This window comes from Lissotriton vulgaris, chromosome 5 (genome assembly GCF_964263255.1).
Source record: "Lissotriton vulgaris chromosome 5, aLisVul1.2, whole genome shotgun sequence".
Taxonomy (NCBI): Eukaryota; Metazoa; Chordata; class Amphibia; order Caudata; family Salamandridae; genus Lissotriton; species Lissotriton vulgaris.
The window spans coordinates 284,213,138-284,226,195 of record NC_141693.1 but is presented as its reverse complement, the minus strand read 5'-3'; the positions used below and the strand labels follow the sequence as shown (position 1 = coordinate 284,226,195).

The 13,058-nt window shown below is 46.8% G+C and overlaps 1 protein-coding gene across 1 annotated transcript; it reads right to left on the bottom strand.

Annotated features, from left to right (window-relative positions):
- Window positions 1-7,092: 7,092 nt before the first annotated feature.
- On the bottom strand, window positions 7,093-11,754 carry LOC147710703 (uncharacterized). Its single transcript, XM_086920045.1, has 2 exons — window positions 10,389-11,754; window positions 7,093-7,231 (listed from the first exon to the last, which is right to left on the bottom strand). Exons 1-2 carry the CDS (start codon window positions 11,752-11,754, stop codon window positions 7,209-7,211), a joined length of 1,389 nt encoding a protein of 462 aa, XP_086776171.1. The 3' UTR covers window positions 7,093-7,208.
- Window positions 11,755-13,058: the final 1,304 nt, after the last annotated feature.

The window sequence follows — 13,058 nt, the reverse complement described above, 5'->3', positions numbered from 1 at the left end:
ACGTGTGTAAAACCTACGTTTTTGTCAGTGAATTTGCAAGGTTTTTTAAATGCTAATTCCTAACTATAACATGTGTTAAACCTATGGTTTTTTCAGTGAATTTCAAAGGTTTTTTAAATGCTAATTCCTAACTATAACGTGGCTGTAACCTATGGTTTTTTAAGTGAATTTCAAAGGTTTTTTAAATGGTAATTCCTAACTATAATGTGGCTGAAACCTATGGTTTTTTTCTGTGAATTTCAATGGTTTTGTAAATGAAATTTTTTAATGTAATATTTGTTATATTTTTTATACTGATTTACTACATTATTATAAATTTTTTATTTTTAGATATATTATTTTTTAAATTACATTACATATTTTTAATATAAATTGATAAAAAATGTTTGTACACCTCTCTGCAACGCAGCCCCCTGACGCGTTTGCAGAGGGGGAACTAATTCCCCTTGCATACTGGGGGTCCCTGGGGGCCAACTACCTCACCAGGAACCTCCAGTATTCCCCAGGGGGCTGCATTGCAGAGAGGTGTAATGAGGCCACACCCTTTTTTACACCTCTCTGCAGCGCAGCCCACGGGCGCGTTTGCAAAGGAGAAACTAATTCCCCTTGCATACTGGGGTTCCCTGGGGGCCAACTAGCCCACCTGGTACCTCAAGTATGCGCCAGGGGGATGCATTGCAGAGAGGTGTAATAAGGCTATCCCCCTTTTCACACCTCTCTGCAATGCAGCCCCCTGGCGCGTTTGCAGTAAGGAAACAAATTCCCCTTTTATATTGGTTGTCCCTGGGGGCCAACTAGCCCACCTGGAACCTCCAGTATGCGCCAGGGGGCTGCATTGCAGAGAGGTGTAATGAGGCCACACCCTTTTTTACACCTCTCTGCAACGCAGCCCCCGGTCGCGTTTGCAGAGGGAGAACTAATTCCCATTGCATACTGGGGGTCCCTGGGGGCCAACTAGCCCACCTGGACCCTCCAGTATGCGCCAGGGGGCTGCATTGCAGAGAGGTGTAATGAGGCTATGCCCCTTTTTACACCTCTCTGCAACGCAGCCCCCGGGCGTGTTTGCAGAGGGGGAACTAATTCCCCTTGCATACTGGGGGTCCCTGGGAGGCAAGTAGCCCACCAGGAGCCTCCAGTATGCGCCAGGGGGCTGCGTTGCTTTGCCCCGGAGGGCTGCGGTCCCCGGGGTAGTGTGTGGGGGATTCCACACCCCCCACACTTCTTTATCACTATGGCCCCACAATTTGGTCCCCCTGGGGGGTAATTTTTAAATAAACATACCGTTTAAAAAAAAAACATTTTTTGCTTTGGGGGTTCTTGTGGGACCCCATGAGCAGACCTAGGGGGTCAGGGTGCTTCTACCCTGCCCCCTTTTTGTGTTCTACATGTTTGTTTTTCTGCTTTCTTGTGCCTCGGTCTACCGAGCACAAGATGGCTGCCAACACTTCCTGGTTTGAAATGTTGAAAGCCAATGAGCATGCAGCTCGTGCTCGAGCAGTTTTAGAACTCAAAAAGGGGACAGGGTAGAAGCACCCTGACCCCCTAGTCCTGCTCAGGGGTTCCCACAAGGACCCCCAAGGCAAAAAAAAAAAAATATTTTTTTTATTGGGAAATTTGCGGTGTGCTCGCACCGTGTGCGCACCCCGTGATTTTTCGATTTTTTTTTTTTTTTTTTTTTTTGCCTTGGGGGTCATTGTGGGACCCCCTGAGCAGGCCTAAGGGGGTCAGGGTGCTTCTACCCTGCCCCCTTTTTGAGTTCTACACTTTTTATTTTCTGCTTTTTTGTGCCTCAGTCTACTGAGGGACAAGATGGCTGCCATCAATTTCTGTTTTGGAATGTTGACAGACAGTGGCAGCCAATCAGCATGAAGCTCGTGCACGGCAAGGTGCGCGCACGGTGCGCGCACGGTGCGCATTTATAGATATATAATTGATTTCAACTTTAATTTTCTCAACAACTACTGGAGGGACTTACACTATTTAACCAAAAGCGTGATCTGCGTACCAGACTCTACCATTTTGCCAAGTTTGGTGTCATTCCGTTCAGCGGTTCGGGCTGTAGCCGTGTCTAAAGGTCCTATGGAAATTAACATGGGGAAAACACGTTTTGGGACCCCCCTTTGTTTTTCTGCCCCCGCTTGACGAACCTTCCCGAGACTTTCAGGGAAGGAGCGGAGCGGGCCATCTTCTTTGAGAAATTCGCGGAGATTCATCAACCGGCGCCAAAGTTATTCCCAATAGAATGTTGCGGATTTCCTATGGAAACTAGGTCCTAACTATAAGTACCTACTGGCGACTGCCAGTAGGTAATATATATATATATATATATATATATATGTCCATCCACTTTCCTCCAAAAAGAAAAGAAAGACCAACTTCAGGGGAGACGTTGGAGACACCTTTATTCAGGAAACAGATGGCAAAATGGAGTTCAAAAACACCCGCTGTGGCAAATGCATTTCGGCGTTGTGTGCCTTCTTCAGCGCCGTGGGTGTAGCGTTCAAGAAGCAGGTGAGTATCCCAGAGTTTATATGTCCTGCCCCATCCTGCTTCTGAAAAGACTGCTCCGCCCCCAGTGGTGGATACCAAACGCCTTGACCTCCATGCAGACACCAGATGAACAGCGCCTACAGGTCCCAGCATGTACTTCATAATGCTGGTAGGAAATGCGTGGGGTGGAGCAGCGCCGCGTGGAGCCCCAATGTCCAGCCGTCCCAAAGTCAGGTGCCCCCTCGAGTCCCCAACCGCATCACCCTCCGTGTCGCAGGATTTCTTACAGCGGGGGCAAGGCTACGATGTCACCTCGCCCAGCGTGATGCCAGATGACACCAACACCGCTCCTTCTCGTCCCGGGCTTGGAGGGTGGGCTTTGCTTGTTCCTGTAACCAGGATAGAAGAAACACCGAAGTGGAACCAGTGGAAAACAAAGCCTCTTGTGATGCGGGGGTCTTTGAAACGCGACACTGGAAATCGCGTTATTGAATGTCCATCCACTTTCCTCCAAAAAGAAAAGAAAGACCAACTTCAGGGGAGACGTTGGAAACACCTTTATTCAGGAAACAGATGGCAAAATGGAGTTCAAAAACACCCGCTGTGGCGAATGCATTTCGGCGTTATGTGCCTTCTTCAGCGCCGTGGGTGTAGCGTTCAAGAAGCAGGTGAGTATCCCAGAGTTTATATGTCCTGCCCCATCCTGCTTCTGAAAAGACGGCTCCGCCCCCAGTGGTGGATACCAAACGCCTTGACCTCCATGCAGACACCAGATGAACAGCGCCTACAGGTCCCAGCATGCACTTCATAATGCTGGTAGGAAATGCGTGGGGTGGAGCAGCGCCGCGTGGAGCCCCAATGTCCAGCCGTCCCAAAGTCAGGTGCCCCCTCGAGTCCCCAACCGCATCACCCTCCGTGTCGCAGGATTTCTTACAGCGGGGGCAAGGCTACGATGTCACCTCGCCCAGCGTGATGCCGGATGACACCAACACCGCTCCTTCTCGTCCCTGGCTTGGAGGGTGGGCTTTGCTTGTTCCTGTAACCAGGATAGAAGAAACACCGAAGTGGAACCAGTGGAAAACAAAGCCTCTTGTGATGCGGGGGTCTTTGAAACGCGACACTGGAAATCGCGTTATTGAATGTCCATCCACTTTCCTCCAAAAAGAAAAGAAAGACCAACTTCAGGGGAGACGTTGGAGACACCTTTATTCAGGAAACAGATGGCAAAATGGAGTTCAAAAACACCCGCTGTGGCGAATGCATTTCGGCGTTATGTGCCTTCTTCAGCGCCGTGGGTGTAGCGTTCAAGAAGCAGGTGAGTATCCCAGAGTTTATATGTCCTGCCCCATCCTGCTTCTGAAAAGACTGCTCCGCATATATATACAACCACCCAACTTCAACTGGAACTCCCATGAAGAGGGCACGGACTTCAGGTTCTCGGTATACCGCTTCTTTTATTTTATCGAGTCACCCACGACCCTGAGACGCAAGAGACGCATTTCGGCTTCTGTGAAGCCTTTCTCAATCTGTATATATCTATACTACTATAATAAAGTAAGAACTTTCAGGCTTTGAGGCGGGTAAACTCAGGAACCACAGCTCCAATCTACACACCCGTTACACCGTTTAAATCGTCAGGGTGTGTAGATGGTTATAGGCTATATAAATGACAAAATAAAACGTTATTTACAATATTTATATATTTTTTTAAAGTAGTCCCCCCCCAAAGTAGCGCCGGCCCGACGTGCGTGCTCACGTCAGCACGGGGAGGAGAGGCGTCCGAGGAGCGGCGGACATGGCGCGAGTGAGGAGCGGTGACGTGAGGCCAGCGGCTGTGGGAGCAGCGGAGAGGCGGTCATGGCGCGGGGGAGGAGCGGCGGCGGACAGGCGGTGAGGAGCAGAGCGGCGGAGCGGAGAAATGAGAACCGGCGGCTGAGGCGCGAGGAGCGGTGAAATGAGGACCTGCGGCTCAGGTAATGCTCCGGGGACAATGTCGGGGCAGGCGGGTGTTGGGCCAGGCAGGGGATGGGAAATTACTAAAACAATGATGATGGTCAGGGCAGGCGGGGGACGGGGCGTGCGGGGGCACGGGCTGCTTGCGGGGCGGGCGGGGGCACGGGCTGCTGGGCAATGTCGGGGCAGGCGGGGTAGGGGAAGCCTAAATGCTCCCGGACAAGGTCCGGAAGGGCTGCTAGTATATATATATATATATATATATATATATATATATATATACATATATATATACATATATATATATATATATATATATATATATATATATATATATATATATATATATATATATATATATATATAATTCACTGAAAAAACCATAGGTTATAGACCATATATAGTTAGGAATTCGCATTTACAAAACCTTATTTTACTCACACAAAACCATTGAAATTCCATATATAGTTAGTTGCACTAACTATATATCGCGCACCCGCAATCCACTGCTGATGATGTCACATATTACATCATTCATGACATGGTCAGTGACATCACTGATGACATCACTGATGACATCTCAAATGACATCACTGATGACATCTCAAATGACATCACTGATGACATCACTGATGACATCTCATTTGACATTACTGATCACATCACTGATGATATCATTCATGTGATAATACGATGAACCTCTTCAGACTCTAATATAACCTTAGATACAATCAGTGTAAACAGACACTCACAGACTGTCACTCATCCATGGAGTTACTCACACACCTAGTCAGTCATGCAAAGAATCAATCACACCTCCATTTCCTCAACTATACAGTTATACAAACTTTACTTATTCAAACATATACTAACACATATTTACTCTCTTATACAATCCCTGATACAAGTTCACAATGATCCATACAGCCACTCACACATTCACTGGCTCTTATGCACAGTTATTTATATATGTCAACTCTCACATGTACTGTGTTTTACATATGTACTTACTTTGACATGTAGCACTGAGATATCCATTCACTCACCAATACACTCATGCACACAGTCAACCGCCCATACAGCTGTGTCCACATGCACTTTTGAAACCATACATCTAGTGAATCAACTGCTCACACATCTATGCACAGAGTCATACACCTCCCAGCCACCCACACACACACTCAGTCTCCCATACAAATACTTGGGCAACCAATCAATAACCCATATAGTTACTCATATAGCTACTTATCAACACATGCAACAGTTTACAGAACAACAGACATAATGATGCACAAATTAAGACAGTTTAGTCACTAACCCATGCACTCAGTGAGACACATTTAATCACTCACTCATACAGTCAGTCATGCACCTACTAAATCCTTCATCCAGACACTTATACATCCACTCATTCTTCAATATGTAAGACATATTTTAACTTTACAGAAACATACAGTCACTGGATGTTGTCATCAGTGATGTCATCAGTGATGTCATTTGAGATGTCATCAGTGATGTCATCAGTGATGTCACTGACCATGTCATGAATGATGTAATATGTGACATCATCAGCAGTGGATTGCGGGTGCGCGATATATAGTTAGTGCAACTAACTATATATGGAATTTCAATGGTTTTGTGTGAGTAAAATAAGGTTTTGTAAATGCGAATTCCTAACTATATATGGTCTATAACCTATGGTTTTTTCAGTGAATTTTCAAGGTTTTGTAAATGCGAATTCCTAACTATATATGGTCTATAACCTATGGTTTTTTCAGTGAATTTTCAAGGTTTTGTAAATGCTAATTCCTAACTATATATGGTCTATAACCTATGGTTTTTTCAGTGAATATATATATATACATACATATATAAACATATATCATCTGTATATCTATATAAATACAAACATAAATGCATGCATACATATACTTATATGCATACAGATGCATGTTATTTACATGAAAGTTGAAAAAACACTAATAAAAGCAAAGCTAAAAAGCCACCTCATTACAAACAGAATGGCTTTAACTTAAACGAGGGCGAGATCTATTGCATTTTCAATGCTTGTTTACTTTGGTTCCATCAAGAAGGCATTCAGATGTGTCACACATTTGCCATAAATTCTGAATGTTAGCACTCTAGTTGCACATTAGATCACTGTAGTAAAGCTACTGCTCACCAGGGACGTCTGCTGCTGGTATTCAAAGTGCATGTTTCAGTCTGCATGTCAGAATTTTTTTAATGAAATAGAAGAGGATTTGAGAAGTCACTCAAAATGATCCCTAATTTTTCTTTCTGAAGCACTAATCATACTTTCTATGGCAAAATTAACCCCCTCATGTTGTTCCTTTTTAAATTGAGTGTTTTCAGACTTACCACTTCATTCCAATCAAGATGGCTTCTGGTGTGCCATACTTTTGTCATAAGTAAGACTGTTAGCGCTCTAGTTGTTCTTTAGAACACTCTGGGACATTCTGTCATTGGGCTATACTGAGAAATTTCCTAGTTACCACAAAGGAAAGTTTCAATTCTATTAAGGAGGCGGAGGCGAGGATTTTGCTAGTCCTTTCTCCATTTTATTGGACAGCAAGTTAGTAGTAAAAGAAAAAACATCACATCCAGGACTACCCAAACCAACATGGCAGCGGTAGCCCTGGTAACGTAACAACCAATCAGAGTCCAACAGTTCGTATATATGGAGTCCCAGCTGTTAGTCCTTCCTCTTTCGTGGGAGCTGCCGCAGGGAAGAAGTCATCCAACCACTAGTCCGTCTTTTGATCGGAGCCTAGGGAAGAGAACAAAATAATAATATCTCGTCCAGAACAATGTCGAAGAATTCAAGAACATTGCAATGGAGTAACAGAACGAAATGCCGATAGAGCTTAATCAACATTGCACAGCTTATCAATGAAAACATTAAAACTCAGAAAAAAGGTATACTCCCTTAGACGAAGTAACAAATCATAGTACAGTTCCGGGAGGGCAGGCTCGATAAAGCCTGGGTGGGAAAATCCTCGCCTCCGCCTCCTTAATAGAATTGAAACTTTCCTTTGTGGTAACTAGGAAATTTCTCGTTCTATGTCAGGGAGCGGAGGCGAGGATTTTGCTTGTTCAAAGCCTACTCACCACCAACGAAGCAGCCTCATGGATTGGCTTAAAGTAGAACTTTTTGAAAGTCGAATCTGAGGACCAATCCGCTGCATTCATGATATCCTCCAGTCGTCCACCTACCTGAATAGCCTTGGAAGCCATTGCACCTCTAGTGGAATGAGCCCCAAAGTCAGTGACGCTAATTCCAGCTTCAGACATTATCCACCTGACCCATCTGGCAATGGTGGGAGAGGAAACTGCCTTGAACGGCTTCTTAACCGCTATAAGTAATTGTCTTTCGCCCGGAGGGCGGAGCTCAAGAGTAACATCCTCATATGTCTTAAGGCAACGAACAACACAGAGCTTTGGCGAATCTGGGAAAGCCGGGTAAGTTACTGACCTGGTATTACATTTAGTTCTTCTTGAAACAGTAAATGTAACCCCTTCTGGGGTAAAAACCCTGGCTGAGACGTCCAGTGCACGAACATCTGAAGCACGCTTACATGAGATCAAGCAGAGGAGCATCGCTAATTTGGCCGAAAGCTCCTTGCGGGAAAGGTATTGATTATCCTGCCAGGACTTTAGAAAATTCAAGACCACATTAACATCCCACAAACCTGAATAACGAGGTTCTGGGGGTCGCGAAAGGCGGATACCTTTAAGGAGTTTACAAACCCAAGGGTGCTCACCAACAGGAGAGCCATCAACGAGGGCATGCCCAGCAGAAATTGCCGACCTGAAAGAATTAATGGTGCTGTACGCCAATTTCTTTTTGAAAAGATCAGCGAGGAAGTTAATCACGTCGGTGACAGAGGAGCCCATGGGATCCAGGTGTTTTCCCACACACCAACGAACCCATCTGTTCCATGCAGATCTATACCGCTTAGTGGTGTTAGGAGCCCAGGCTCCTCGAATGAGGAGCTCAGCGTCTCTCGAAAGCGAGTCACAAGACCAACGTCCCCTGAAATCCTCCATGCCATGAGACGTAGATGGCCCTGGAGAACCAGCGGATGCGTGTGACCCAATGGATCCGTCAGAATGTGGTCGAACGACGGAAGCCGAAGAGGCTTGTCCCAGGATAGTTCCAAAAGAGAAGGGAACCAGCATTGAGCTTTCCAGATTGGCGTGATCAGAATCAGAGAAGCTCTCTGCCTGCGGACTTGAGCCGCCACCCTTTGAATGAAAAGGAAGGGGGGAAACGCATAAGCTGGAAACAGGGACCAGTCCTGTAGGAAGGCATCCACTGCTTCCGCCCCCGGATCCGGTTTCCAGCTGTAGAAACGGGGAAGCTGGGCGTTCCATCTGGACGCAAATAAGTCCATTACTGGAAGACCCCAAAGGTCCGAAATTCTCTGAAATACTGAAGGATCCAGTCTCCAGTCGCTGGCATCCCGGAAATTCCTGGATTGCCAATCCGCAACAGTGTTCAGATCGCCTGGGAGATACTCCGCCGTGACAGAGATCTGGCGAAGAAGGCAATAGTTCCAAAAGTCTTTCGCAAGGTCCGCTAGAACCTTGGAGTGCGTGCCTCCCAACCGATTGATGTACCTGACCGCAGTCGTGTTGTCCATCCGAAGAAGCACACAACACGAAACCTTGGTCGAGGTGAAGGAGCGGATCGCGAACGAGCCCGCAAGGAGCTCCAGACAGTTGATATGGAGATGAAGTTCCTCCTCCGTCCATCTGCCGCCCACCGAGAGGGAGCCGCAACGGGCTCCCCAACCCTGGCGACTGGCGTCTGACTCGATCCCCAGATCCGGACGGGAACCGAAAATCGCCTTCCCGTTCCAGGCATCCATGTGATCTAACCACCAGAGGAGCTCCGATCGGGCTTCCAGATTCAAGGAAATCAGTTCCGAGTAAGTAAGACCCTTGCGGAGGTGAAATGCCTTCAGTCTCTGAAGAGCCCTGTAATGAAGAGGGCCTGGAAAAATGGCCTGGATCGATGAAGAGAGTAAACCCACAATCCTGGCCAGTTGGCGGAGGGATACTCGATCCCGCCGAAGAACCTTGCGAATCTCCTTCTTGATCTTGGAGATCTTTTCGGAAGGAAGGTGAAGAGTCGCATCCGTAGTTATGATCAGAAAGCCAAGGAAAGTCATTTCCTGTCGAGGAAAGAGATCCGACTTCTGGGCATTGATGATGAATCCCAGAGACTGAAGGAGGGTTATAGTAACCTGAAGATGGTGAAGAAGGAGGTCCTTGGACTGACACATTAAAAGAATGTCGTCCAGGTAAACAATCAGACGAATCCCCAGGGTCCGGAGATGTTCTACCACCGGGCGCAGGAGCTTGGTAAAGCACCAAGGTGCTGAGGAAAGACCAAATGGAAGCGTAAGAAATTCGTAAACCTGATTCCTCCACAGAAACTGGAGGAATCGACGATGAGGAGGAAAGATTGGAACCGAAAGATAAGCATCTTTCAGGTCCAACCGAACCAACCAATCGTTCTGTAACAGAAGGTCCCTCAGAAGATGGATGCCCTCCATCTTGAAGTGTCTGTAAACCAGCCATTCGTTGAAGGAGCGAAGGTTGATTACGGGTCTGAACCCTGTGCCTTTCTTTTCCACCAGGAAGATATTGCTGAGGAAACCGTTTGGGTGAAGCGCCGAGGGAATAATGGCGCCTTTTTGTAACATCGCCCGAACCTCTAAATCGACAAGTTCTTGGTCTGAGACAGAAAACACTAGAGGACGAGGACGAGAAAGCTGAACAGGGGAACCGTAGGATTCGATGTGAAACCCCTGAACAGTCTCCAGCACCCAAGGATCTGAAGTTATCGACGCCCAGGCCTGGGGAAATAACGCTAATCTTCCCCCCATTTGAACCAGAGAGATGATTCGAAATCTTACCATTAAATCCTCTGGAGTTGGACTGGAATCCACCACGACCTTTGCCTTGGCCTCTGCCTCCTCTGGAGGGGTAAAAGGTACCCTGTCGTCCATCATTCCAGCCGTTATTTCGTTTGTACTGGCCTCTATTGGGGCCTTGCTGGACCTGACGGCCGGAAGAGCGGCCCCTGCCTCTGCCGGCCCCGCCAAAAACCTTTCTGGGGAAGAATTTTTTCATCGAAGCCTGAGCCTTGTCCAGAGCCGAAAAGGTTGCCACAAACTTCCCCAACTCCTTTACAAAGGGGTCACCAAACAAAGCACCCTGAGCAACAGGGCCTGCCTCCGAAGACGACAACTCCCCTAGTTTCGGGTCAATCTTAAGCAGTAAGGAACGTCGCCGTTCTGCAGAAAGCGCGCAATTGGCATTGCCAAGAAGGCACATTGCCCGTTGCGACCAACCAGCAACATCATCAACAGACATCGGTAAGCCCGACTCCTTAGAGCGTTGGGCCGTCTCAATAATTTTAGTGAGGGGGCCCACCACATCAAGGAGTTTATCTTGACAGGCTTTCCATGACCTATCAATACCCTTTTTAGGGTCTTTGATATATTTGGCAAAGAAGGTACACAACTTGGGATCAATCTCAGGAGTGCAAGCCACTCTAAAGGGAAGGGAAGGGCGAGGGCACTCAGAACGCAGACGGAGTCGGACATCCTGAGGTAAAGGTTGTCGGAGCTTAGCCGCGACATAATCAGCAGTAGACTGCTCAGGAAACCACTCCGATGACCTAGGTCTTACAATGGTAGATGGGTCAAACATATTAGGAGGCGCAAGATCACCCTCCGTAAGACTAGGAGCACTGGGCTTAGGGCGCCAAGACCTGCTCACATCAGAAAAATCCTCTGAGGAAGCATCCTCATCCTCATCTACGTATTCGTCCTCCTCGTCATCTCCCTCAATGGGGAACCCTTCCTCCGGGTCAAGGTCCTGGGTGGCAAAACCACCAGTCTCTCCGGGTGAGTCTTCCCCCCGGTAGGGTGCGCTTCTAAGCGTGCGCGCACTCTTACGGAACACTTCAGATAATTTACTGAAGCCCTCCAGGTGCCCCGCGTCACGCTTCCTGGCCGTACGTGATAGAGCACACGGAACACCACTGGGCCCTGCCCCACTGTCCCCAAAAACACCAGTATCATTCTTAAAAACATGGGCTGACAGTCTGTTTACACTGTCCTGCAGAGGTGCCAGAGCCTGGGCTATCGCCGAAGAGAGAAGCCTGTCAACCTTTGCAGGAGGGTGTAAAGGGGTCAGTTGTGGCTGAACATTAGGAGCCACCACCTCAACAGTTGAAGGACTGGACTGCATATTAGCAGAAAAACTGGTACCCATACACAAACACCCCAACTAAATACAAGGGGAAATCCCTTCACACAAGTACCAGGCAGGTTAACACAAAAGAAAACCTGAAACACCAAATTTCTGACAGAGATTATAATTAAATTCACAAAATTTCATTCAGAAAAATACTTCTTGCCGTCTAAAACGGCGTCAGTGTGAGGGAAGAGGCCGAAAAATGACAGAAGCGCAGTGCCTCAGCGCGTTTCTACTCAAGCGCGAAGAGCGCTGAGGAGAACAGCTGATCGGCGTCAGAAGCCGACACCAAGATCGCGCACGCGCGAAGAATGAACGCTCGGGCTGAAAGCCTACCGCGTTATAGAAACACAGCCAAGAATAAGGCAAAGTCAAATACAAATAATCGCTATCAAATAAAGCTGTCAACAATCACACAAAACACTGCCACGACAAAGATATGAAGAGCGTGACTTATCTTGCCGAGGCAGCAATGGAGAAAGAGGAAGGACTAACAGCTGGGACTCCATATATACGAACTGTTGGACTCTGATTGGTTGTTACGTTACCAGGGCTACCGCTGCCATGTTGGTTTGGGTAGTCCTGGATGTGATGTTTTTTCTTTTACTACTAACTTGCTGTCCAATAAAATGGAGAAAGGACTAGCAAAATCCTCGCCTCCGCTCCCTGACATAGAATTGGGGTACATCTGGGTGATATTTGGGCTACATTTAGGCTCTTTTGTCTCTGGTGGCCATCTTGGGAGACTGTATGTCAGAATTTTTTTATGAAATTGAAGAGGGTTTGAGAAGTCACTCAAAATGTGCCCTAATTTTTCTTTCTGCAGCACTAATCATAATTCATATGGCAAAATATACCCCCTCATTTTGTTCCTTTTTAAATTAAATGTTTTAAGAGTTACCACTTTATTCCAATCAAGATGGCTTCAGGTGTGCCATACCTTTGTACTAAGTAGGACTGTTAGCGCTCTAGTTGTTCTTTAGAACACTCTGGGACATTCTGTCATTGGGCTATACTTGGGCTACATCTGGGTGATATTTGGGCTACATTTGGGCTCTTTTGTCTCTGGTGGCCATTTTGGGAGACTGCATGTCAGAATTTTTTAATGAAATAGAAGAGGATTTGAAAAGTCACTCAAAATGTGCCCTAATTTTTCTTTCTGCAGCACTAATAATACCTTCTATTGCATAATATACCCCCTCATTTTGTTCCTTTTTAAATTAAATGTTTTAAGAGTTACCACTTTATTCCCATCACGATGGCTCCAGGTGTGCTATACCTTTGTAATACGTAGGACTGTTAGCGCTCTAGTTGTTCTTTAG

Coding starts and splice junctions, on each gene's coding strand:
- LOC147710703 (XM_086920045.1), bottom strand. CDS start 11,754: ATGGGTACCAGTTTTTCTGCTAATATGCAGTCCAGTCCTTCAACTGTT. Junction 7,232..10,388: donor CAACTCCAGAGGATTTAATG/GTAAGATTTCGA, acceptor TCTCTTCCCTAG/GCTCCGATCAAAAGACGGAC.